This window comes from Paramisgurnus dabryanus, chromosome 11, assembly GCF_030506205.2.
Source record: "Paramisgurnus dabryanus chromosome 11, PD_genome_1.1, whole genome shotgun sequence".
Lineage (NCBI taxonomy): Eukaryota > Metazoa > Chordata > Actinopteri > Cypriniformes > Cobitidae > Paramisgurnus > Paramisgurnus dabryanus.
This window is the reverse complement of record NC_133347.1, coordinates 17,073,191-17,101,045: the sequence shown is the minus strand read 5'-3', so window position 1 is coordinate 17,101,045 and position 27,855 is coordinate 17,073,191. Positions and strand designations below refer to the sequence as shown.

The following is a 27,855-nucleotide window of genomic DNA, read 5'->3' as shown; positions in this document are numbered from 1 at the left end:
AGGAAGATTGACAGTCATGTTTAGCTTCTTCCATTTCCTAATGATTGCTCCAACAGAGGACCTTTTTCACCAAGCTGCTTGGCCATTTCCCTGTAGCCCTTTCCAGCCTTGTGGAGGTGTACAATTTTGTCTCTAGTGTCTACGGAAAGCTCTTTGGTCTTGGCCATGTTAGTAGTTGGATTCTTACTGATTGTATGGGGTGGACAGGTGTCTTTATGCAGCTAACAGGTGCATCTAATTTAGGATAATAAATGGAGTGGAGGTGGACATTTTAAAGACAGACTAAAAGGTCTTTCAGGGTCAGAATTCTAGCTGATAGACAGGTGCAGCTGTATCATACAAATAAAGAATTAAAAAATCATACATTGTGATTTCTGGATTTTTTTTAGATTATGTCTCTCACAGTGGACATGCACCTACGATGAAAATTTCAGACGCCTCCATGATTTCAAAGTACTGTAGGAGAACTTGCAAAATAGCAGGGTGTTCAAATACTTATTTTCCTCACTGTATAAGCATAGACTTTTTTCAGTACACTGTTACTAATAAATTATACAATGAAATAAATGCTTCGATTATTAAATAAAATAAAATTGGACACCTGTAAGAAATGACCAATCAGAAGTGATTGTGAGGTTAAGAGTCAGCTGTTTTGGTGGAATGAATGAAAAAATTGAATTAATAGCCGAGTCGCCAGAACAACATTTCTTTCCAGTTGACGGAAATCCATCGTAGTGATGGAAAACTTTAAGCCCCGCTCATCCTACTGCATGAAATGAAGTCTGAACCCTGCTACTTGAGTAAATTGATATATACACACGGTAAAAAAAAAAAGGAGGTTCAACTTAAAAAAAATATTTGACAACAATTTTGAATAAACTCAAAATTTTACGGAAAGCAACTTTTTCAACAAATCTTTTTTTACAGTGTACATTGATTTCTTGAGATACAGTCTATGTGGGTGTGATGAAACCCATCCTGAACTTATGCAGAGTACGATTGAGCGTTCAACTGATGCAACAGATCCTCAAATCAGGACACAACTGAGATGCTGTGAAACGGCTGTCATATTTATCATTGCTGTGGGCCGCGTGTGCAACTGGGATCTCATAAATATTCTAAGAGGGAGTTGTGCAAAAAATCTAAATTTTCTTCTTGGGCAGGCTGTGCTGATGTGACTTTTCTTCCTGACGTTACACAAATCACAAGCATGGTCAAAGAGCGACTTCAATAAAAACAAATGTGCGTTTCTGATCCCCATTATCACTGAACGTCACAGTTTATATAATTATTTATGAACTTTTTTGATTGTGGTGCAAGGTCCTGCTTCGCACGGCCATCTGTCCACAGTGAGGTATTGCATCGGCATTCTATTATAGCGGCCCTGAAGGGGCGAATAGGCTGGACCAGCCCTCACCTTCTGTTAATGGTGGAGAACACCCTGCGGGCAGTCTCCAGTCGGCACTGTCCACGGGGACTCAGACCTTCTGTCAGAACAGAAGATCACAGATTTTACCTTGACAAAGTTATCATGGTCATGTTTATACAGGCTAGTAGAACAAAAGTAAAAGTATTTTAAGAGACACCATAAATAGGCAGAAAGGACAAAAAGGTGGCCTCCATTTCTCAGTGGACAAGAAGATAATGACAAAGTATTTGAGAATGAATGATTTGTATACAGTAGGCGAACCACCTGAGATTGGCGTCGTCATATTGCTTGCCAAGAATTGTGGCTAATTATACAGCATATTATTCATGGGAACCAGTGGTGGGCACTGAATGTTTTTCATCTTGTCTCCCTAACTAGGTTCTAATGCCTCTTGTCGTCAGTAATAAAATTATTCAGTGCTGCAATTTTGCTCCATAATTGTAGTCTCGCAAAGCCAGACTTTTAGCTATCGACGTATTAAGGCTGACTAAGTCTGCGTGTTCTAGTTTATTCTCTGTGGAAGGTCATTTATAGCAGAGCGTTCTGTTCTGCAGAAAACACAGAAGAAATTAGACGAAATCGTGCGTTGACTTCACAGTCTAACGTTTCCACCATCTATATGTAAAACACATACCTCAAAGACACTTGAAGAGTTCAGATGCAAAAGCTGCTAAACGCCAACTCCGTCAAAAGTAAGAGAATGATTGTAACCGAATGCTCTTGACACGTCCTACCACTCATTAAAGGAACAGTATGTAAAAAATGTATATCAATTAATCATAAAATGGCTCTGATATGTCACTAGACATTAAGAAATAATTTTCATTTCAAATACTTATATCACTGAAAACAGTGGTCTGGTCAGGTTATTGTCATTTAAAAAGTGGAGTTGCAGCCCTCAACTGATTGGCCACCAGTTGTGTGATTGCAGTACCAGTTTTAGGCACAAGTTTTGTGATTGCAACATCAGTTTTGGCCACAATCCTACATACTGTTCCTTTAAAGCCTTTTGCGTATAATCCGCTCAAACCGCCCTTAGGTCATTAAGAAACACTCCTTTTTAAGCATAATCCATTAAGAGTATGATAAAAATGCTAATTAACGAGAAACCATGCCAGATGCACTTTGTGGGTTTTGCCTCTGAGCTCTTCACTTGTAGTTGTTGCAAAATGTAAAAACAATGCCGTGAAAAATCGTTAATTTATCTTGTAGTGTGTAACAAAGCATTTTATGTTGAATATTGTATAGTGATAAAATGTTTGGGTGTGATGGTGACAATAAAGTTAGTGGAACCTTTTATGTCTTATCTTGACTCTCTTGTAGTACCCATTACCCTCTTATCTCCATATACTGCCTGATATTACTACTAATATTATTTCTTACTTCTAATGTTTCAGCCACACCCACAGTGTTCCTCAGCTTTATTTCCTGCTGATGAATTTCTCACACCACAGCAGCAGCCACCCACTCTCGCTCCACCTGATGCTTCTCCAACAGAAAGTCCAGATGGAGGGCTATTGTTATAGTAAGGCCGGTCTCATGTGTTTTTATTCTGTTAACATTATTAACACTTTAAAGCAAAATCTCTTCTGTGTTCAAGCTTCTTATTTGGTTGACTTACAGGAAATTCACCATCTTCACTTTTTTATCACTTACCCCAAAATCCCACTGTTACTACAGTAAGGGTCTTGTCCACCCTAACTTTCTACATGTATTACTGTCTTGGTCTTCCTGCAGGGAAGTTTAGATTAGTAAATGTCGAGGACGCAGGATACAATCAGCAACAAAGGTGTTCAGAGGATCTGCATCCAAAAAGATTGATTGCACGGCTACACAATTAAAGGGATAGTTCACCCCCAAAAAACTTACTCAATCTCATGTTGTTATAAACCTGCACCATTAACTTCCATAGTGTTATTTTTCCTACTACGGAAGTCAGTGGGGCTTCTGATCGGTTTGGTTACAAACATTCCTCAAAATATCTTTCTATCTTCCAAAAGTACCCTTTTAACTCTTTCCCCGCCATTGACGAGTTAACCCGTCAATTAAGAGAAAACGCTTCTGTGCCAATGACGAGTATTTCCAGCAATCGGTAATACCTCTTAGGTCTGTTTTTTATTTGATATATTGGATGTTTATATATTTAAAGAAGAACATTTTCTGCAAGGCATTAAACTTTTGTGAAAATCATGAAAAATGCTTGCGCTGGTTGGCAACTTCTTAAAAAAAAATGCTGGAGTTAATAATTGAGATTATTATTACAGTTGTTATGAACGATTAATCATTAAAATGTAAATGTACGTTTATTTACAGTATTTAGGTGTTATCCTGTTGGAAAAGTTGTATATTCTTGTTTAATGGGATAATCACATCAAACACGTTTTTCACCCTTGGAAACACAAGGCCTTTTTTGGTCACTTTAAAAAAAGAGCAGTGCGGCTGGCTTTTTATACTCCTAGGCAACCATTGAGAAAGCTGTCCTGTCAATCAAACATTGAAGTGTGAGCGCTCTTTTGCTGTTAACTGTCATATTAGCAGAAACTTTAAAAAGAGGACGCTTGCTCTGACCTTGACCGAGGTTGAGAGGTGCGCAAACACGTAGGAGAGAGTTATGCTGCGTTCCAGGCAGGTTTTTGAGCCCGTGAATAACGACTTCAAAACCACGACTTACGACTCTGAACTGGGAGTATGCGTTCCAGGCATCCTGTAACCCGTGTTTTTACAACCTTCTACCTGTGAAAGTGCACTGGAACCCGTGACTTTCCACCCGTGAACTCGTACTAGATCGATGTACTCCCAGTTCAGAGTCGTTAGTTGTGGTTTTGAAGTCATGACATTACAGGTTGCCTGAAACGTAGCATTAGTGACTGCGCTCCGGTTGATCCAAGCAATTGCAAACTTCCGTCACGACAACGGAAGGTCGCCTCTCCCCTCATTTGATTGGACAATGGAAAGTGCGAAAGATGTTGGGCACTTTTCAAAACTGCATGGTGCGGCAGGCGGCAAAAAAAAAAACGTAAGGTGCTCGGTGCGCATAAACAGTGTACATAACACTAGAAAATCATTCAAAAAAGGCGCTTGCAATTGCCATAAACGCATTAGGCGTGATCTGCCCCTAAGGCAGCGGTTAAGATCTGTCCAAAACACAAATGACTAATTGTTCCTCTAGCTCAATTGGTATCGCATTGTGACAGCACTGCAAAGGTATGGGATTGATTACCAGGGATTAAACAGTACCTACTGATAAAATAGTTTTATTGCACTGTAAGTTGCTTTGGATAAAAATGTCTGGCAGATGAAGGACGATCACAAGAAAAGAAAAAAATTGGCAATTCATTTAAATGATATTTATCATTATCATATCATTATCATACAAGCCCTAGATGATATCTTAATTACTCTGAATGAGAACCACTTGACAGAGATGTGGGCTCTCTGACCACCCCACTACATTTTGGCTTCCGTCCAGCTCACTTATCTCAATCTTATCCTGTGCGTACTGGAACAGAGCAGCACTTAATTATGAACTGAACCACACTTCAAACGTTCACTGGCCAACACATGCTCGCAAACTCCCCGGAGTGCTTATCATGGAGCGGGCTGAACTACAGACAAAAATATGATGCATCAGTCTAATCACATTACACTTGCGATGCTAAGAAATGTAAGCTAACAGGTCTTCTGTATCAAAAATTAAAATAAATAAATAAATAAATAGTCCTGGAAAAACATAAAAGGCCCAACGGCTAAGAGACAGTGTTTTGCTAATTAAACACTACATGCCAGAACAAAAGAACCAATCTCATTCTACGGCCAGCAGATCTGCATTCCCTGGAATGGTGTCAGTATCGTCCCAGGTGCTCCTCTTCCAGTTAACAAATAGGTCAATATTGCCAAGCAACGGAGAACTGATACTCTCTTTCAGTGCGATGTTTTTCAGTTTGTAAAGCATTACGGCAGACGCAATTGTACACATCAATATAAACACACGAATAGGATCAAAGCATCAGAGTCTCTGTGCTTCTCCACAGAAAGCTTCCCCACCTAAGTAAACACAGAGCTTTCATCTTCCCATTCCGGTCGCTTCGGGCACATGAAATGCTGGGTTACCACTCTTTTACCGTCTGCATGAAATATAGAGTTACGCACGCGGTCCACGTACACGCACGCCTCTGCGTGCCTTTCTTAAACTTCCTTTCAAGATTTGGGGATTAATACGTTTTGGATTTGGAAGAGGCAGACACAATACCACACATCGGCTGAGGGTTAGATTAAAAGTGTTGGCAGTGGCTGAGGCTGGATATGAGTAATTCATGATGGACAGTTAGAGAGCTCCAAGTAAAAACACAAAAGAGATAATATGCAAAACAAGTGTCTGGGCTGCAGATGGTATTTTAAAGCAATCTTCAAGTGGCATTTGTGAGAGTGTGGCCATCGAGACAGGGCGGCTGGTGTTCTTCCAAGCGATGCACAGTGATAACCTGCGCTGAATATCTGAAGGAAAAGGGAACTGAGATAAACGGACAAAAAGATAAGAAACGACAAGTAACAAGTAAAGGAAAATGCACTGTCAGCTGGTCATTATCACAAAATAAACTCACAAACGGTGGTCTAATATCATCCTGAAGGAGTTTATTTTAAATTTATCTACATTACTCATTACATGACTGCAAATATTAAAGAGCACCTATTGTTCGATTCACGTTTATAAATTTCCTTTGGTGTGTGTGAGTGTGTATTAGTTCATGTTAACGATATGCAAAAGGTACAAACCCCAAAGTAAATGATGATGTGAGTTATCGTCTCCAACGTAAATCTCTTTTCTTGGACTACAACAAACACACGGATTGTAGGAAACAGTTTACTTCCTGGGATTGGTGATGTAGACAAGACATTATCATTATTCCTCCCGCTTCGGACTCGGAGCCTGTAAGTTAACTCCTGTTAGCTTTGCATTGTGAGCGAATCTTTCAAACATGGTAAGGAGCGTCACATTTCCTGCTGACATCAGAAGTATTCCGGCCAATCACAATGTACAGATTAGCTGGCCAATCAGGGACACAGAGCTTTTCAAATTCGTGTGTTTCAGGAAGAGAGTGAAATCTGGAGCTACAAAATTGTGCAGTACGTGGAAAATAATGTGCTTTTTTAACCATAAACCACTCAAACACATTGTATTATACCAAATAAACAAAATAACATTGTTTTTAGCAGTGAAATAGGTGCTCTTTAAATATTGCTTTGTTTAAAACCTTATTTTTGGCTAAAATTAAAGGTTTCACTAAGAAAAAAGACCAATATTAATATTAATTTTAATTACTGAATACATTTGATTTATTATTATTAATGCTATAATAATTTAAATAATAATAATAATAATTTAAATAATAATAATAATTATTATTATTATTATTGTAGTGGTAGTAGTAGTATCTGTATTTAAAAACACAAAAGTCAAAAGTTTGGCAGTTATAAAACAAATATAATCAGATTATGTGATTGACCAATCAGAATGTCTAAATCTGTCTAATAAGGTGGAAAACAAAGACATAAGTCAAAGAGTGGCATTTGCATTTGGAGGGGTTTGTGTCAGGAATAGCTTCTGGGGTAAAAAGTGGGTCAAAAGAGGTAGCCCTGGGTGAGAGAATTTCATGCCATGCTTCGGTGGAAACATCTCAAAAACACACAACAAGTGAACTCACATGACCTGCTGCAAGAGGAACCAGCAGAAGTGCTGCCTCGAGGACAGCCCTGAAAGCAAAGCATATATCTTTGAAGCATGCAACACATACAGGAAGAAAAGTCATCCTTGGACAGCTAGGCAGGCTTTGCACTTCTGTAAACACATTATTCACCTATTATTGGGTCTCATTAATGCATTGACCTGAGTTTATCTGTTTATCTAATGCCTGTGCAGGTCAATTTAGTACGCCGCCAAAATCGTCATGGTAAGAACATCATCAAGAGTGACTTTCCCATTCAAAAGCCCATTGGCCTCAGGCCATTTTTGCTCAGTAGCGAACACACAGAGCTTGAGAAGCGGTGATGGCAAGCTCTGACTACAAAGGACTCACAAATTGCATTGTGTGTACAGTGTACAGCGTTTGTACTTCAGGTATGACTGGCAGTGGTAAATAATAAGTAGGTATGGATTTAAATGGCCTTTACAGAACTAAGACAGTCGGAAAGGTCGGCATGAACCATGAGGAGCATCAACTCCAGAGGTGATCAGGAAGCCAGGAATATTTATGTAAAACTTGCTCAGCATCATTGCTTGCTTAGATCTAAAGGTCTAAAAAGACTTGAAATAAATAGCAAACAAAATATCTAACATCTTTATCAAAGTTACAAGAACAGGAAGCGATTAGCACCCAGCAGGCGTGTCATTCTTTCTATGAAGCTCTGTGCTCGCACTCTGACCCACGCAGAGAGAAAAGCGCGAGGGCTCGAGCAATGAATTTGAGATTCTAACGTAACAGGTTCCCCACACAGAGCGATCAGATGGGTCCCAGCACGACTCGGCGGCTCCCTCATGTGCAAATGAATAGAAATAAATAAATAAGCAAAACGTAATGGATTGGAAAAAACAAAGAGATGCCTGTAAAGTTAAAGATTGTCGTGAAACACGCTCAAAATGCCTCTCAACGGGGCTAAAAAGGCGACTGGTGGGAGATGTCCAGAATGCTCCATTAACAGGTGTCCTCCAGCTATATAAAGCTGACCACTGATCAATCTCCTTCACTGGTATGGATCCAATGGTTTTGGGCAAGCGTCAAAAAAATGACTTATTCTGGCTAGAAGGGGGTTCCATTTGGCTAAATATTCAAGCATTTTAATAAGAACTGTCAGTTCTATAAAAAAAGATTTATGACTGTAAGGGAAATAACATGCAAAAAAACAGAAGCTAATCCATAAAACTTCATATCTTAGCTGCGGAAGGGAGGAATGCCACAGCAAATGAGCTCTTAAGTGCTTTTTCATTTAAATAGCTGAACGGCGGTATGGAGGGCACAGCTTAATATTAACTAGCTTAGACCGGCATAATAAAGCCGTGTAAACAGACATTACAGCAGAAAGAAATGTCTCACAGGAGAGAAAAGACCTTTTAGCAGCTTAAGAGGTGACCATCAGATCGACAAAGAACAATTAAGGTCTCCAAGAGCGATATATGATAAAAAAAGATTTTTACATACACGAAATTTTACTCGTTTGTGTTTTGTTTATGTGTGGGCCCTTTATATAAATGTGAATTTCTAGCAACCGACAGTATTTATATGTACAGTATGCTACAAGGCTATGAAAATATTGCTAAGCATATTAAAGCTATTCATAACAGCAGTGCACCTGACTGTAGCATTATACATCATTCTGCCATACGACGCATCATTTCTCCTGCTCTTGGACAGATGAACAGGTTGGCTCCTGTCCATCTCTCCGTGCCTCTTTGTCCTGACAGAAGCCTCTCCACAGGAACCCGCTCATTCCTGCTGTGCATCAGAACAGCAGAGACAGACAGGACATCGCAAGACAGTCCGGTGAGGACCGGTGTCCGGCGCTTCCGAAAGAGGCCGTTCGGGCCCCCATGGTGCACTGAGACTCCGAGCCTCTCTTCCCCTTGCTTTCAACTAATTAGCTCAGCTTGAGAGAGAGAAGCAGGGTGCTCCAGAAAAAAGACGAGAGAGAGAAAGAACAAGAGTTAAAAAAAGGAAACAGATGACCTCCTCCAGTTGAAGCAGCCTTAGAAATAGCTGACCCACTTGTAGACACACTTTTGGATATTTGCACGTCCTCAATGCGATAACCCATATAGCGGGTGTAGTCTACGTAGGGCAGGGCGGAAATGCAGAACTCATCTTTTTCCGAAAGGGAGAAGAACGATGCCGTTCGTAAAGCCTGAAGGTCCAGCCGTGACACATCTGAGTCCTCCCATGCCACCATTGCCACTGCATGCAGGCTTGTTTTGGCAAAAATGCTGCTTCGCTAATGCAGCGACTACATAATGAGCACGCTTTGTAATATTTCAGCTTTTTAGTGCACTTTTCATCAACAGCATCCGACATGGAGGTCTGATGGAGTGGCACAACATTAGCACCACGATAGCCACAGAATGGATTGTCAAGCAATTTGAACATTCACATCACATACGCATATTAGCCAGAACACAAAGCAAAAAGTCTGTAGAGATGTTAAATGCCAGGAGGGAAAATGGACCGTGTCGCCGCGGCAGTCCGACTGAAAGCCATTCGGTTGTAAAGGGCTAGAAAGAATACTGATGTGGCCCTGTCAGGGTCCTTCACTCTATGGATGTGATTTATGACAAAAATCTGAAAAGAACCTCTCCAATGTGCTTTTAAACCATCAGTGAGCGAACAAATTCAATTTATTAAAGCGATGATAAGCTCATCACAAACACCACAAATGCCGAAAGAAAAATAAATGCACAAATGCTCAGAGAGATATATTGGAATACTAATGTATCTCTCAGCAGTGTGCTAACATCTTTTGATCAAATCATCAAATGTTATTAAGTGTTTTTATAAGAAAGGGTCTCAAAAAGAAAAACACTAACTGGGAGGACAGTTTAAATGCTGGGTTTTGTAAAATTGGATGCTTTGATGCTTAATCTCTGTTAATGAGTAATTTAAAGTTTGATGCACTTAAATGAGCACAGCTTGCTGACTCACTGCAATAAGTCTTCACCATTTGTTGTGCAAGTGCTTTTAATAGGTGCCTATGGGAACTCGAAAGTGTCTACAAAATTAAAAATCAAACAAATAAAGAGAAGTGCATAAATTATTATTATTAGGTCTGGGGAGGAAAGTTTAAGATCAAGTTATATAAAAAAAAAACTTGTAGAATACAGCAAGTGTGTCTGCAACATCTGAAAACACAATCACAATGTTATGGTCCCTCCAAAACTCGGCATCAACTTTTGTGCCCTTCTTTAAAAGTAAATAATAAAAAAGATAGATGTACGATTGGTATTCAATTAGAAAACCTAGATACAGCTCAGTGACCTCAGAACATTAGCAGCATCGTCGGGAGCTTGCGCATCATGCTTTAATGGGCACTCACCTCTGAGACTAAAACATCTGTCTGAGTGGTCTTGTCAGCTTTTTGGCAAAGAGTTTTCTGAGCAGCACGAACAGTTTCCTGTGAAAAAAAGGTAAATGTGGATAAGACACCAGGGGCTGGATTCACAAAACATTCCTAAGAAGAAAATTCTTCTTAACTGCCATGTTTTCTTAAATTCAAGCTTAAAAAAACAGTATGTAAGAAATGTATATCAATTAATCATAAAATGGCCCTGATATGTTACTAGACATTAAGAAATCATGTTCATTTCAAATACTTATATCACTGACAACAGTGGTCTGGCCAGGATATTGTCATTTAAAAAGTGGAGTTGCAGCCCTCAAATGATGTTTATGTTGTAATTTTTTGTATTGGCCACCAGTTGTGTGATTGCAGTACCAGTTTTAGCCACAAGTTTTGTGATTGCAAGACCAGTTTTGGCCACAATCCTACATACTGTTCCTTCGAGAAAAAAATTAAGAATATTTTGTATTCTCAAAAAAGCTTCCTTAAGGATGTTCTTATGAAAAAACTTAAGAATAATTCAAATACTCTAAAAAGAAACTGTCTTAAAAAACATCTTAAAGTTAGGACAACCTCACAGTAGTCTTAAATCTCAAAATGTAAGATGTTTAAAAGTTAATTTGACTGTTGTAAATGTGACATGTATTGTGTAGTCAGAAATGGCAATTTAAACTGCAATTTAAACAGAAATGGCAATTTAAATTTAAACTCGTATAATAATAAAGTTTAATGGCTTACTTCAGTAATATGTCATAAAACACAAATAAGCTATATACTTATACGATACTTCCTCGATAATACGTTTATAGTGAAATTAGTCATGTTAACAGCTCAAAGACTCTCTGAATGGGAGTTGAATCGGTAAACGGTCCATCATGCGAGTCGAGCGATCTGAAAGTATGTCTCTGTCGTGCGGATGCCTGTACGGAGACAGAGCAGGGCACGGAGTGTGAAGTGCCTGCCATGTATGACGGACCGATTGGGAGATTGGGGAATGATGTTTACCCACCACACCACGTTCATACACTAGCTGGCCTCTGTTACAACAGCAAATAACATCTTGTATAGTCTTAACACATCACTCATTTGTAGTATAGGCTATATCGCGTTAATGTTTGCAAGGTGGTAAAAAGTGTATTGTTACCTCATGAGCAGGGTAGATTAATTTCAAAGCTTGTCATTTTATTCTTATGACAAACATTTAAGATGTTCTTAAGTAAATAATTGAAAACTTATTAAGAAATGTGCGAGAATTTCACTTAGTAACATTCTTACGAATCCTTAAAAATGTATCTTAAAGCTGCAGTCTGGTGTTTTTCCTCTTTGTCGCCATCTCTGTTTGAAATCTGCAATTGCAGATATTCGTGGAATTATCAACTTTACGTGGGTTTTACATCGGCACGAAACAGCGCGGATGAACACAATGTATTGAGGAGAATCTGTCAATCACCACGTCGCTGTGTATACTGTCATCCTGGCTAACTTCATAATCTGATTTTTTATATCCGATTTAAAGACTTAATACTGCGTATTGGGATGATAAACTTTATATACACACGTGAGTAAGATCTTCAGTTATGTCTAAACAATGAGGAAAAGTAAAGAAGCGTTCATTTTAGTTAGATACTTTATTTATCCCAGTGGAAACTTTACAGATCAATGGAAGATCGACTGGAGGAAGATAATATTTCTGAAGTAAGTCATTTATTTTCATTTATTTATATTTGCTGTCATGTAATATTCTTATTACATGTCACGCAGGAAAGTTACACGCGTCCGCGTATGTATTGTTTACAAATGAGGACACGTTACTCACATGGGGTGTATTTCTCTACATGTCGTGTGTTACATTCGCTATTATGTTAAAAAAAAAATTTATTTTTAAACCCAAATAAGTGCCAGACTGCAGCTTTAAGAATCTTCTTATTTTTGTCTTAAGAATGTTTTTGTGAATCCGGCCCCAGTATTCCTTAGTATTAAAAACTGTTGGAATAAACATTTTCATATCTGATCCAACTGGATTGGTTTGCTTGTCAGGCTCTGAATCAAGCCAGCTAAACCAAATTAAATGCCAACTTGGCCATGTTTGGAGACTACTGTAGTAAGACCAACTCAAACCAGCTGAAACTGGTTTAGGCTGATTTAGGTTTTTCCAGTAGGACAGCACCGTTACATCACAGCCGAAAACCTAAATTCAACATTGCGGTTTACATTCATATCAGCTATATCTGGAGAAAATGTTGAATCTCAACTCTGAATATCAAACAGCATTAATCCACTCTCGAACGCGGGGTAAAGGCAGACTAATAAAAATAAGAAATATGGTGCAGCAAAATTTAGGGCAGCCATACTTCATTAATGACATTCAATAAGGACAGTAAAAATTGACAAAGACGAGCCTGGCCAGCAGGCCGCCAGCTTCACCACCGGTGAGTATTATTTTATGACTTTGCCATGATTTATTAAGCTATTGTGGCCGCCGATTTTTTTCTCCCTAAAAATAGAGCAGAGGTCTCCTGGGCGGCCGAGTCTCTGAACCAGTGATGTCAATGACCAAACATCCCGTCGATTCTGGTGTAGTCGGCCGAATGTCACGTTATGCATATGTTTAATAAAGAGCTCATTAAATTTCGTGTGTGCAGACTTTACAGAAGAAAAGAGAACCAATGAAGTCCTCCCGCATCAGACAAGAGTTGGAAACATTCAGTTCTCAGACCACTGCGGTGAGCCCTGTGGTATTTACCAACAAGCTATTTTCTCAGAGAAAAAGAAGTGTGACCTTCAGTAAATGCTACACATATTTTCTGAATTCAGTCCTCGTAGCGCATAACAACATCATCAGTACAGACTTTCACATACTGAGCCAGAGTCGAATCTTTTTAGTGAATCTCCAACGCAATCTATATGTCTGAGGATCATTTACACTAACGATTTAATGCCACGGATAAAACGATAAAGGGGAAGTGCAAAGTCAAAGCGACCTGCAGGTCATCAGTTTTCAATGAGATGACAGTTATCTGCGCAACAAGCGACAGCAGCCGTAAGCGAGGTCGACAAAGTTGCTGATCAGCCGCCCAATACAATTGGACACAGTGGTCAAATAGTACCGCCTGCCAGAGACTCTGGAAAGAGATTACTCCTCTCAGCCAATCAGAAGATAGCAGTGATATCCAAATCATAAATTATAGTCATGGATTGTTTAAAACATTATGAGCTTTGTTTGTCCTCTTGCTTTTACAACTTCTTTAGTGCCCTCTACCGTTTTTATTTGTCCTGCCCCCCCTCCTCTGCGCTTATCACACCATCCCATCCCTTTCTCCAACACCAGCGGTACATAAATCTCAAATGGATCTGTCATATTTCTCCTTCACTTGTCTCTCGTTTTGCTGCTAGGGCTGAGAACGTTATGGCTCTCACAGTGCATGTAAAGCATGCGATGAGGTGTTTACTCCATCAAATATAAACTCAGTTTAGGGGAAACTGCGGAGCAGCATCTCCATAACTTCCTAATGCGAGTCTTGGGAGAGGAAAGACACGTGAAACCAAAGGCTTAAGAGTGGTTTAGCCGAATACTGAAAATTCTGTTCTTATTTAATGTAAGCTTTCTTTACATTGACAGGAAAAAGATTGAGTAGCATTTTTCCATATAACTTGCACGCTGTATTCTTCTATACAGCTTTCTGAAGCCATAAGATAGCATGGACAAACTGTAATTTAAGTCAATGTTCAGATATAATATTCTTCACCTCCACTACACTGCAGCTCTCCAAGCAAATATGGTGCCTGTGGAGCAGGTTGGATGTCAAAATGAAACATCGGTTATTATCAACATTCCACGAAGCTATCATAGGACGAAAGAGTCGCATGGAATATTTTTATAATGCTTTTTTAATTCAATTTATTAGGCTTGACAGCTCAGTGTCGTTGTATTGCAATTTAATGTCAAAAAGATAACGCACACTGGTTTGCAATGCCATAAAGGCGAGGCGAGTACATAATGATATAACTGCGATTGTAATTTTTGGCTGAACAAACCCTCTGATGCGAAAATGCGAATCCTTGCACGTAATTCACAATTCATAAAAAATGACAACGGAGAAATGGAACCAGATTTTTATTATACAAGTTTCTAAAGGTTATTTTACCCCCCCCCACCCAAAAAAAAAACAGTGCTGCTCTGATTATAAAATCTGAGGAGGTGTTGTGCTTAGATTCTCACCAACTCCGCATGCAATCGGAGAATGAGTTCATCTTTATCCTTCAGCTGCTGTTGCAGAAACTGGTTCTCTTCTCTCCCAGGATCCTAAACACAAAGCACACAAAACACTTTTTTACAAAAAAAAGTTATTCACGCCGTCGCCCCCAGTTTGAATCTACAGCTTTTTATGTAGGTGTACAACCGCATTGGCTGAGAGGTGGAGGTGTGCTTTTTGTGCTGTGGTTTCAATCTCCTCCATAAACTTCACCTGAACTAGCAGGCACTTTCCCATGACCTTGTGGCTGTCGGCATCTATTATGTGAGGTTGGGGGAAGGGAGGTTCATGCTGCAGCTTCAAGGGCAGAACAGGATGACCGAAAAGAAACATCGGCCTCTGCGAACAACGTAGGTTCCCATAAACGAGTGCTTGGCGGCGCAGTGTTGGAAAGGAAGATGGACGTGACGGTCGAGTCAGAGAGGATTACGAGATTCAATGTCACATACTTTGGGACCTTCTTGTTTAAAGCTCTGTGGCTTTGGTTTGGATTTGCTCCTTTTGTTGACATTACATGAACATCTCAAGGGACCATCTTTAATGTTTCTCTGTAAAGAAAGCTAATTTCAGCCTGGAGATGGCAACATAAATAAAAGCGCCATCGCACCTATTTTATGTTTATGTGTGTATTTTTTCTTTTTGTGTTAAATCGCAAATATGATTTTAATTTACTCCACGCCAAAGGTCACGTTCTCAGATACATGTGCGTCAGACAGGCAAGGGTGTCACCTCCCCCCAAATCCTTTCCCGTGGGGAATATTCAAATTATTTCTTAATTATAGAGGTTTAGCATGAGCCACTTTATCTGTGCAATGCCATGAAGGACCTCTAGAGAGGAGTTCGGTCACACTTGTGTGCACATGCGCTCACACAGATACGCAACACACAGGACAGAGAGCTGTGACTTTACCCCGTGCTGTAAAGCTGCATATGAGGGGCATCTCCATCTGTTTGTCCTAGATTAAATACTTGAGGCAAGAAAAGGACAACCAATCTAATAAAAAAGAAGGTCTTGCTATCACATAAAAAGCCCTCATCATAAAAGACAACGCTGAATATCATGGCAAATCGATTGTGTTAAAGATATAGTGCTACATCAGGAATGATGTAGTAAGCATTTTGGTTGATATAGCAAATATCCTTCTGGCAGGGCAAGATATTGAATATTCTCAAAGAATGATTTTTATTTAATAAGAGAATATATAGTGTACATTTATTATTTTATCTATTTTTAAGTGGATTTTACTTGCATTAGACATTTGGAATGTAATTTATTAAAAAGTTTGAACAAAAAAAAAATATATATATATATACACAGAACAGAAGTAATTCCGGACCATGTCTGTGAAACCCAGGCTAAGGAGTCATAACCTAATAATGAGATATTATGACCTTTGACATGACCTTGCTCAGTCAATATTATAGACATTGAGGTTATATTTTCATAGAATGACATTTTTTTGTAAAATACAGTAAAGTACAAAAAATGACTTCATGTGGGTTTTCACATGCAGGGTCACATACTATTTACCAATATCATTATATAAGAACTAAATGACTTTATGTATTTTTTTGCTTTATCCCAGCCCTACCTACATTTTTCTTAAAGGGACACTCCACGTTTTTTGAAAATATGCTAATTTTCTTGCTCCCCTAGAGTTAAACATTTGATTTTTACCATTTTGGAATCCATTCAGACGATCCCCAGGTCTGGTGGTACCACGTTTGGCATAGCTTAGCATAATCCATTGAATCGGATTAGACCATTAGCATCGTGCTAAAAATAACCAAAGAGTTTCGATATTTTTCCTATTTTAAACTTGACTCTCCTGTAGTTACATCGTGTACTAAGACCGACAGAAAATTCTAAGTTGCGATTTTCTAGGCAGATATGACTAGGAACTATACTCTCATTCTGGCGTAATAATCAAGGACTTTGCTGCTGTAACATGGCTGCAGCAGGTGCAATGATATTACATACAGTGCCCGAAAATAGTCCTGTTGGTTACTTTCAATAACAGGGGACTTTTTTCGGGAACTGCGTAATATCATTGCGCTTGCTGCAGCCATGTTACAGCAGCAAAGTCCTTGATTATTATGCAAGAATGAGAGTATAGTCCTAACCATATCTGCTCAGAAAATCACAACGTAAAAATTTTCGTCGGTCTTAGTACTCGATGCAACTACAGAAGAATTAAGTTTTAAATACAAAAAATATCAAAACTCTGATCCCAATGGTCTCAGATTCAATGGATTATGCTAAGCTATGCTAAAAGTGGTAGCGCCAGACACGGAGATCAGCTGAATGGATTCCAAAACGGTAAAAATCTAATCTTTAAAACTAGAGGAGCTGGAAACTGAACATATTTTCAAAAAAGTGGAGTGTCCCTTTAACTCTTATTCTTTACCAAAATGGCACAAATAGAGTGAACTGGGTATTACAGTGATATATCACAGTAGTAACCGTAAAAAAAGAGGTCCTCAGCTATTCATATAAAGAGTGCTTTGTGATGTTACATACTTAAAACAGGACACCTTCAAATGAGCACTGCAAGTACAAGCCTAACAAGGTGTTAATATTACACAAGTGACCCCAGTCTGATCACATTTCATTTTCCCAGGGTGCAGCATGACCAGCTTCTAAATCCCTCCAACCCTGGACACAGCAAAAAAATTTCACAGACACTAATTATAAAGAAGGTGGGGATAACAAATGTTTGGTGAGAGAAGTTTTCTGTTAAAAGTAGGACGAGAAGTGACACCGTTCCGTCTCAGGTGGATACTGGGGCTTTATTTTTAATTTCGGGAATTTTTTCTTTTTTTTCCCCTGGAATGAATCAGGACGAGTCCCACCCCTCCTCTGTCAGCTGAACACAATGTCAGTATGCATGGGGTCCTATTCTGAGCGTCTCTGTTTCCCGCTGCGTGGCGCTAGGCTACGGATGAGCCGGAATGTCACGTGATTCGCTGCCGCAACCGGCGTTTCTGTAAGTGCTCTATGTAGGTCAGTAAGGAGGACAGAGGAAGACGCAGACCTCTTTTCCACTTTGCTCAACTCGACCAGATTTTTGAGCCGTTCAAATAAATAAATAAATAAAACAGTCCTGATGAAAAACAAAATCCTCTTCTATCAGCAAAAGAGCTCCTCATACAAAATGATAAACCTTTCCAGATGACAGGTCCTGCCCATCTATAAAAGATTAGGCCGCCGTAACAAAATCTCATCAAGTTAGTGGAAAAATTTTACTGATGAAAAGAAAAGAGTAACTCATATTTTATCACAAAAAGAGGATATTGTTAAAAAGAACACGGTGTGTTTAGGAGATGCAGAATAGAGCAAGAAAATAAACTACATTAATAGAGAGACATCTGTTTTAAAACAATCATTCAGTGCAATGGTTAGGTTTGATCTGTGGGCTTTGAAAACTTCAAGGAAGATAAAGTGAATGTGTGTTTTATAAAGTGTGACCTAACAATGATACCTTAAAGGCAAAGAAAGAGTTCCTCCAAGCGATCAATTATTAAGCAAATACAGTACCTCCCACCAATTCATCTTAAACACAAATTACATTTTTTCCAACTGTGGAGACATGCAAAGAAATATTGATGCAGTTCCTTTTATTTAATATAATGAAGCTGAAATATGACAGATGTGTCTGCGACTATAATTTTGGCTAACACTTTTACAAAAGCCATAAGTACCATCTTATTGGAAATACATAAAAAATCATCAAGGCATGGTTACAAGGCTGCGGAATAGAAGTTACAGTTGTACTTTCTATTTATCCACACTATTCCTGACGTAAATGCGGGCGACGCCATCTTTGAGCTCATACTGTATGGGTAAAACTTCCAGTGAGCCACTACAGCTAATGGAAGACCTATTGCAAGGGATACGAGTCTGCTGTTTTGACTGGCATTTTAATGCTTATTATGAAATCCAGAAAGACCGGCATAAATTGTGCAGTTAGGGGTTGCCATAAACGATGATACAAATGCAGTAAATCTCTACAAAACATTTGTTTTAACTATAATACACGCACAAGAACTGAATGTGTATGTGGCGCACGTGCATCTATTAACTGTATCCACACATCCATCCAGTAAAACCTTTCATAGAAACTGACGGTGAACAATAAATACAATAATTATTCAAAAACAACATAATATGCTGATAAAAATATGCTGATTTAGCTGGTTTATTTATTCTGCTATTTATTATTACAAAAATGAGATAACAGTACAGAATATATAGCCTACAACATAAATTACTTATTAGTTAATGTTTATAATAGTTTGTGATGTGTTTGCGTCAGAGTCGTATAATAATAGAGTTACGACACTCACATAGACGTCCGTTGTAAGAATGGAATGCGGAAGTAACAGCGTTTGATGTAGTGACCGGTAGTGACGCATAGTTCCAAACGCAGCACTGAAGCCCATTCATTTCAATGGCACCTGCTGGTAAATCAATGAAATTACCGTTTCTCTTTACATTTTCGGACATTTCATTAATATAGTCAACAGTGATATTTTATGAACTCTGCTGTAGGTAATGATTATCGTTAATAATAACTAGTAAAAATTTTATATTTTAATGAGTTGTGTATAATGTGTGAATAATATAGATTTAATGGTTTAATATTTTATTACTGGTGGCCATCTACTTTATACTTATCTTTTTTATATATTACGAGTGACACTAGGGGGCAACAGCGACAAGCTAAATGCCTTATAAGAAAGTCACACTGCTTACAATGCTGCTATGTGTTTCATTGTGTTTGGTAAGTAATACGAGTGATGTATCCTCGAAAATCATGTATGATTATATTAACATTTAATGTGTGTACTATAAATACAATTAAATATTAATTTAGTGTGTTTATGTTATGCTTCACTGTTACAAATAACCACGTTGGCGATCTTTTTTGTGATTTTAATATAGTAAAAGTGTAGGAATTATGTTTTTAGCAGATTGATAGCCATTTATATAGCCATATTTTGCTACAAAAATAAAAGATAAACTGTGTTGCTGTAGTTGGTATAGATAACCACAGTTATCTTTGGGCCACAATTAACTGTTTATCTTTATTAACTGTTTAACTATATTTACATCACTCCCTAGTAAAAAAAAACGTTATAAACATAGTAAGTATAGTGATCAATTCACATTACAAGCTAATATTTATCTAAAATAGCTGAAAACCTATGCAAACAGATTGACAGCCCTGCTTGGTTTGGAACTGCAGAACGTTACATGAATCACGTGACCGCACGGCGGCGAGATCAAAGCGTTTCGTAACTCTGTTATTATACGACTCTGGTTTGCGTGTAACGTTACTTTTGTTATGTTTTAAATAATTTTTTTAAAGCAACACTAAAGACTTATTGCTCTTTGCTCCCCCTACAGGTTAGAAGCGTAATTGTTCATTACCACTGTCGTAAATACAGCAGCATAGCTGGCTTTGATTGGATTGTAGGTCTGCCGTAAAGCAAGTTTTTGTAGTTTTCACTCAAACTACAGGACCACTACCCCACGGTTGGAAACTTCTTTAGTGCGGTTTTGGCCGATAGAGGGCTGCAAAGCGAATGTGAAAGAGCCATTCACCCTGTTTTGAGTGGATGAACCACTGAAACTTTTTTGGAAACGTTATTTTAAGGAAAAAAAAAACTCTTTGGTGTTGCTTTAAGCAAATAATTTCATAAGCTCATGTTGTATCTCCTGCATAATAATATTTCCATAAAAAGAACACAATACTAAAAACATGTAATAGTAGTTTAATATGTTTATTATGGTTTGTTTAAATAACTTACAATGTTGAATGAGAAGCATAAGTTACTGCTGCTGTCGGATCGCGTGAAGCTTGATGTGTTGCCATAAAAACTCAAGTCGATTAAAAATTGCCGTTTAAAAAAAACTTCACACCAGGGACAGTTGTGACATTTTAAACAATCACCTGAAAAGGTTAAAAACAAGAAGTCTTGGTATATTCCATGTATTAAAAACTCCACTGACTGTCTCACTAGAGCAGTAATTCTCAAAGTGTGGTCCGCCAAACCCCCCCAGTGGTCCGCCACAAGATGACCTAAACTAGGCAAGTGTTAATACAATCGTCACTTATTTAAGTAGATTTTTAATGCACTTGCAAAACTGTGATATCAGTTCTTGCCATTCTGTTTTAATAATGTAAAAATGGATCGGTGGCTAAACCAAAGAGGAGTCAAAAGAAGGATCAAGCGTCAACTGAAAGCAGCTAAAATCCACAGATCTATTGGTTTTGTAATGTACTAGTTTTTGTTTCATGTGTAAAATCCCTGTAATTTCAGTGATTTTGGACATTAAGGGGAATTTTTTTTTCAGCATTTTATTTTTACTAGTTCCAACCATAGACTTCATATACCCACCACCTCAGTTTTAAACTAATGGCTCTTTGGAATGACTTTAAGTGGGACCTAGGCTGTTATACTATGTTTAATTGCAGTTTTTTTCATATGTGCAGTTTGTTGTTCATATTAAGCTGTAACTCATTTCACATTTACTTGTTCAAATGAAATAAAATTCATATTTGGCATTGCATTTGTGTTTAAAAAATTAGTTTTTGACTTGAAACAGTTGCATATTAAACTTAAATTGAGCTTATCCTTCCTATTTTGTTGTTTTTTGGGGGCGTGTTAGAGTGGGATTCTGTTAGGTGGTCCTCAGAAAAAAAATGGAAGATAAAGTGGTCCTTGGGCTGAAAAAGTTTGAGAAACACTGCACTAGAGATACTGGTATGTCTCTGTGCTTTTATATTTGCGCATTGAAGACCCTTCACCCCCGAGGAACAACATGAAACGATTGAATATATCTTCATGTGATGTATCAGGACACTTCTTAATTTCATCCTCACACTGGCTCATACATAAAAATTATGACCGTAATAACCATGGAAAACGCCGGCTCCGGTTCAGTGACAGTACGCGCCGGAAGTCGCACCCATAATTCACGCAAAGCATCATGGGGCGTAGGAATAGTGTGGTTAAACAAATTTTTTTTTATGTTATGTCATTGTTAATGTGTCTTGTCTTAAGGACCACAATGGAAATAAGTCTTGGAGTTTATTGTGTTTTTATCCTCAATTGTATTTGATGTATTTTGCAGTTGTGTGTAAGACATTGTGGTCAATTAAATCAAATCAACATGAGGGCGACAAAATGATAACAGATTTTTAGGTCAACTATCCCATTGACCTGTTCACATCAACTGTCATCACTTGTTTTTTAATGATTTGTGTAATTTGATGCCACACAAATTACAAAGGATTATTAGATGTACTCAACATTTCGTCTATGGTCCGAAAGCATGCTTTTCGTATTTATACATTTAGTGTCCCTGTAACAAAAATCCTTGAGCTTACAGCTTACCTTTAAAGGAAGTGATTTCTCACTGCAAGGGCTTATGGGTAAAGAATGAAGGCTGCTTGCAGGACTGATCTCAGTGCTCTGAAAGGCAAAGTTCATAGAAATCTTAATATATAATCAGCACATGAAATGAGAAATCTAATAAAACCATAAATACATCTCATTTTGCTGGTTTCACTCTGAACCGAGTGGATCCAGGGTCACTTCATATGCCAGGATTATATCATCACTGTATCAATGTAATATTGTTGTCAACTATCTGCCCCTATCTGACCAAGAAACAGCCAATGGCTACATAAGTATGTTTACCAAAGTTATCAGTCAGAATATCATTTGCACTTGTTTTCATTCAACTACACAAAACAATGTTTTCATATACAAATAATTTTCCTGTGACTCATTTGGTAGGGCACTGCATTAGCGGTGCAAACTTCATGACATCGACTTAAAGGGAAGACACGGTCAAAATATATATTGTGAATGCACTGTTAGTCTTTGGATAAAAGTGTCTGCATAAATAATTAACCTTTGTAAGCTTTGATAACTAAAATGACTGCACTACAGCACATCTGCTACGGTATGTGTATATGCATGCAGACAAAAAGTTCTTTAAAGTTATTTTAAAGTCTCTTCTGCTGCTTCACCCTGAACACATCTATGATGGGGCTCAACGGTTTACCAAAAACAATACAACGATTCATTAGTCATCCTTGCTAATGTTGTGGGAAGCAGTGGAAAGGTACTGACAGCGTAGGTGATGCATTCGCATAAGGCACGTAGCAATGGGAGACCATGATAACTGATCATCTATATATTCACACAGCACAGTTTGGGTATCTAAAAAAAAACTGACTTGTTTTTATAGCAATCCTAAATGAGATCTATATTGACTATTAGGCTAACACCTTACAGTAAAATTCATTTTAGATTATTTGATGCATTTTAACTATTCATTCAATGTCAGAATATAAGGGGCTGTTGCATTGAATGCCATTTTGTCTCACATTGCCAGAGACATCCAGAGGCCCCTAACATCCAGTTATGCCACTAGAGGGAAATGAGAAACAAATAATGTATTTGGAAAATAAAGAACCTAATCAAGCGGGTTGAACAGGTCTATAGTTTTAAATTGAGTATAATATCACAACCATTACGATGTCATTGTTAGTAAACTATTCCAAGCAAACACGAATGAAGTTTAAGCAGAGTTTCAGACTCGGTTATGAGGATCTGCTGCATTTGATTAATGTGTTTTCCACGCTTGCATTTTTTAATACAAGGAGAGGACAAGAAAACTGTAATGAAAAGTGCAAAAATATTGAGGTAATCAAGTAGGTATAAAAGCAAAACTGGAGTTTCATATATGCAGATGTAGTCAAGTGCAAGAGCTTAGCCTGCCTAACAGCATAACTAAAAGCTCGGCTCTCATTATAATGCAATTATCAAAATGATTATATACAGTATGCACATGGATATAGTTATGCAGATGAACCAGGCAGGATGCAAAAATACAACACCACAATGTATGGGCAGGTATCACATGCCATTAGGCAATACATTATATTCAAAGTCAAGCCCAGGTAACATTTAATAATAACAATGTATGAGGGATCCTAAGTGATTGAAGTCCTGAACCAAGGCTATAGCTTTCCAGGTTTACATAGTATTAGCAGAATATCTCTTGTTTTTACACTTCTACCACATTCTCTTCTTTTTGGGGGTGTCTTATTTTAAAACTAGTCTGCGTTTCATCCCTGATTAATTCCACTGCCAGGCCTGCATGTTTATGTTCATCTGAAAGGCCCCCTGATTCTGGCGCTGGCCTCAATTAGTCAAGAATGAGGTATGAACCGCCCATATTTAAAAAGGACACAGAAAAAATAACAGGTTATGCTTAAAAAAATACCGGTTAAACAAATTAAACATGTGCAGAAACGTGCAAGTCATTGTGATTCTTGTTACATAGGGGTTTACAAATGCTGATGTTGGCTAATTTGCATGTTAATGAGAGGAGTCAGTAAAGAGGCCAAAGAACTTCCTATTTAATATTCATGTTCCTCTGTTGTGAGCCGTTCTCTGGACCTTCACTGAGAAAAGTGATTGTTATTGCGGTGGATTGTTCACGCGACCACCACTTGAAGTTATGCAGAGGGCGTTCTGCACAGTAAATAAAGCTGGGAATGCGTTACTTCCCTTACAACTGGATAAATCTAAGAGAAAGTGAATACGGTCAACTGAATTAAATACAACAACGTTAACCCAAGCACTTATTTGTTTTCGCATTAAATATTAAAAAATACACGTATAATTATTCCAATTTTTGTCTTGACTAAATACAGATGACCTTATTAAAGGTAGACAAATCAGGGTCACACAAAATTCAGTGGTGGGCAAATCTTGAAACAGTTAACAACTTTTTGTATGCTGTAACAAAAACGAATGAAAAAATATTAATGTACACAAACATATATTTTATACCTGATAAGGATGTGAATTTTACAACGCATGAACTCCCGGGTACACAATTATAAAACATGCTGAGCACAGAACAGTCTTCCTTACAATAAGTATAGCATCTGCTCTAACAAAGGTTTGTCACAGCTGAATCTGTGATGCTGTATCTTCCTATTCTTAGATCTAAATGATAAGGCATGCATCTGGTAGGGCATGGAAAGCTCTTCCACCCGTTCAAATGTATACACGATGATGCAGGCAGATTCATGAATCAGCTGTCAGGGTGGAACGTTACCTCCTGCAGGGTCCTGCGCAGACGCAGCAGCAGAGTCTTCACTGCCGTGCAGTCCTGCTGCATCAATCTGAACGGCAACGCTTCCAAACCGGCCAATAGTTCGTCATCACGGGAGAGGCAAAGTGACATCGGGCGCTGTTCCCTGGAAAGTCACAAAACAGGAAGTCCAGTGAGTGGGTTACATCTATCAGTATCTGTTTTGGGGTCATAATACCAAGAAGAAACCTCGCTAACATGTATTAAGGGAATTTGCATTCAATGCAATACAATGAAATTCCATTTAAATACAATAACAGTATCAATTTAAGAAAAAAACAATTCTCCCGAATTCTAAGGTTAAGTAAGTTAATTTCAGTCTTTCATCACATGTAGATATCTGGGTAAATGAATAGATCAATCGTTCATGAACAGAATGAGATCAAATTAAACTTGATTAAAAGAGCGTCTTGACACAGACAGAATAGCAAAGTTTCACCACGGAGAAAAAACACTTGAGAGATGCTTGAGAAGATAGCCATACCCGCTTCATCAAGGCCTTTTATTTGGTTTAAGAGGATGTTAATCTATATATACTCAGACAATTAGACTGTTAAGTGGAATGGGAATGATAGTTAGCTTCTATCTATGGGAGATCTATATCAGTATGTGAAGGAAAAACATCCCAGATCACAAAATCAAAGACTTAAGACCCAAGAGTAATGCAATACATTTTTTAAAGGTCCCGTTCTTTGTGTGTTTTTGAAGCTTTGATTGTGTTTACAGTGCGCAATATAACGTGTTCCCGTTTCATGTGTAAAAAAAACAAACGCGGTATTTTTCACACAATTTACTTATCGGTATACCGCTGTTTCACTGTCCTAAAAACGTACTGATGTCTTCATTCCTCTATGAAGTCCCTCCTTCAGAAATACGTAACCAGTTCTCATTGTGTAGTTTGTTTAGTGTGTTGTGATTTGCTAGCAGCTTAGCTTAGCAGAGCCATTTGAGCCAAAGCTGAAGACTGACGTAGTCCTGTGGGCGGAGTTTAGTCAAAAACTAAACTATGAGTGACGTCATTCAATCGGGAGGTAGAGGGATGTAGTCCAAACCGGCCATTCGCTGTAGGCTTTTTTAAGAAAATATATTGCCTGGCAGTGAACTTTGAGCTTTATCATTTTGCAGGTATTATTTATGCTCTAACAGCAACATTACACACTAACTAAAGTTTGAAAAATGGGATCAGGAAGAACGTGACCTTTAACTCTTTCACCGCCAGCGTTTTTAAAAAAAGTTGCCAGCCAGCGCCAGCGTTTTTCATGATTTTTACCAAAGTTTAATGCCTTCCAGAAAATGTTCTTCTTTAAATATATAAACATACAATATACCAAATGAAAGAACAGACCCTCTGCTTTCAAACAAAAAAACCCGTTTCATCCTACCTTCAGTGGTTATTTTGCAATCAGCTTTTGAATATGGGTAGGTTTCTGCAAAAACACCACATTTTGAGCAAAAAGCTGAGATAATTCAATTTTTGTGAAGGACTTTTCATAGAGATCCCATTCAGAGCAATCTTTAAAACAGACACGTACATGCAGCCGCTTGCCATAGGGAAATACTTCCGGGTTTAAAAAGTTACAGCCACCTGGTGGATAATAGCGGTATTGCCGAAAGACGGAAAATGTCGTCATTGGCGGGGAAGCGTTTTCTCTTAATTGACGAGATATCTCGTCAATGGCGGGGAAAGAGTTAAAGGGGACTTTTTCCATGTTTCAGTGATATAATCGGGTTCCCAGTGCTTCTACCAACCCGCAAAACATGAAAAATAGCAACCCTGTAACTTTGTTTTGGTAAGGCTCTCTCTGCAAGCATGTAAATATACAGGTCATTCGGATTTCGCTCCCCCAATGACGTAGTAAGGGGATCTTATTATAATGATACCGATCCTTCATCTGCGATACAACCATGACGCGGCCTAACGAGTGCGAGAGTCAGATAGAAAGAATGACTGAGAGCACGACGCGTTGTATTCCCTCAAACACAAACAGTAGCCTACAATCTTATAACTTGTAGTTTTAATGGTCTTTCTAAAGGTTGAAGATAAGGATTAACGTTACCTTAGTGCAAGAGAGAGAGAGAGAGAGAGAGAGAGAGAGAGAGAGAGAGAGAGAGAGAGAGAGAGAGAGAGAGAGAGAGAGAGAGAGAGAGAGAGAGAGAGAGAGAGAGAGAACAATGCATATTACTCTAAAGTTTAAACATTTAACGTGTTGTTTTATTACAGATCATTTAAATGTGCTTGTGTGGTTTGGTCAAAAAGTAAACTTCTGAATGTTTGTGGAAGTGTATTTTATTGTAACATGCTGAAAATCATTGTGCCCGTTTAAAACACTGGCAGCATGAGACCTAAAAGTATTTTATTCCACAATGTTCCCCATCTGCTGATAAACATGTATTTAGTATGCGTAAAACAGATGATTGACTTTTTAAACTTCAAATATATAATGCTTGGCATCGCTAACATAACTTCTTTCGTGAGAAAATCTCCCTGATGCTCTGTCATGTCTACAGCGCGAGCGCTTGAGACTCCGCCCACCTGAGCAGCTCATTTGGATTTAAAGGGATACACACAAAAACGGTGAATTTTTGCTCAGATCCATAAAGTGCCTATTTTAGCATGCCACAATAAATTACCTATATGGTATTTTGAGCTAAAACCTCACATATGTACTCTGGGGACATCAAAGATTTATTTTAATATCTTAAAAACGTCTTGTGGAATGTCCGCTTTAAGGCCATTTCTCACATTCCTTTTTGAAAGGACAGAACCCCCCATCTATTCCTTCATATTGAAAATAACCTTCAAAGGAAGAATATGGTATTTGGATCAATAGAAATCTCTTATTGACAGTTACACACACAGTGAGATTTGTTTATTACAACAATTTGAT

At 38.2% G+C, this 27,855-nt stretch overlaps 1 protein-coding gene across 2 annotated transcripts in view; it reads right to left on the bottom strand.

The window, feature by feature from the left end:
• Positions 1-27,855, bottom strand: part of ccser1 (coiled-coil serine-rich protein 1) — a 96,805-nt gene that overhangs the window by 34,330 nt on the left and 34,620 nt on the right. For both annotated transcript variants that reach the window (XM_065247185.2, XM_065247186.1), the window contains exons 6-9: positions 24,932-25,073; positions 22,186-22,263; positions 14,748-14,831; positions 10,505-10,582 (exon numbers count right to left, since the gene is read on the bottom strand). In XM_065247185.2, coding sequence (XP_065103257.1) covers positions 10,505-10,582; positions 14,748-14,831; positions 22,186-22,263; positions 24,932-25,073 — 382 coding nt within the window. The remainder of the gene's footprint in view (positions 1-10,504; positions 10,583-14,747; positions 14,832-22,185; positions 22,264-24,931; positions 25,074-27,855) is intronic.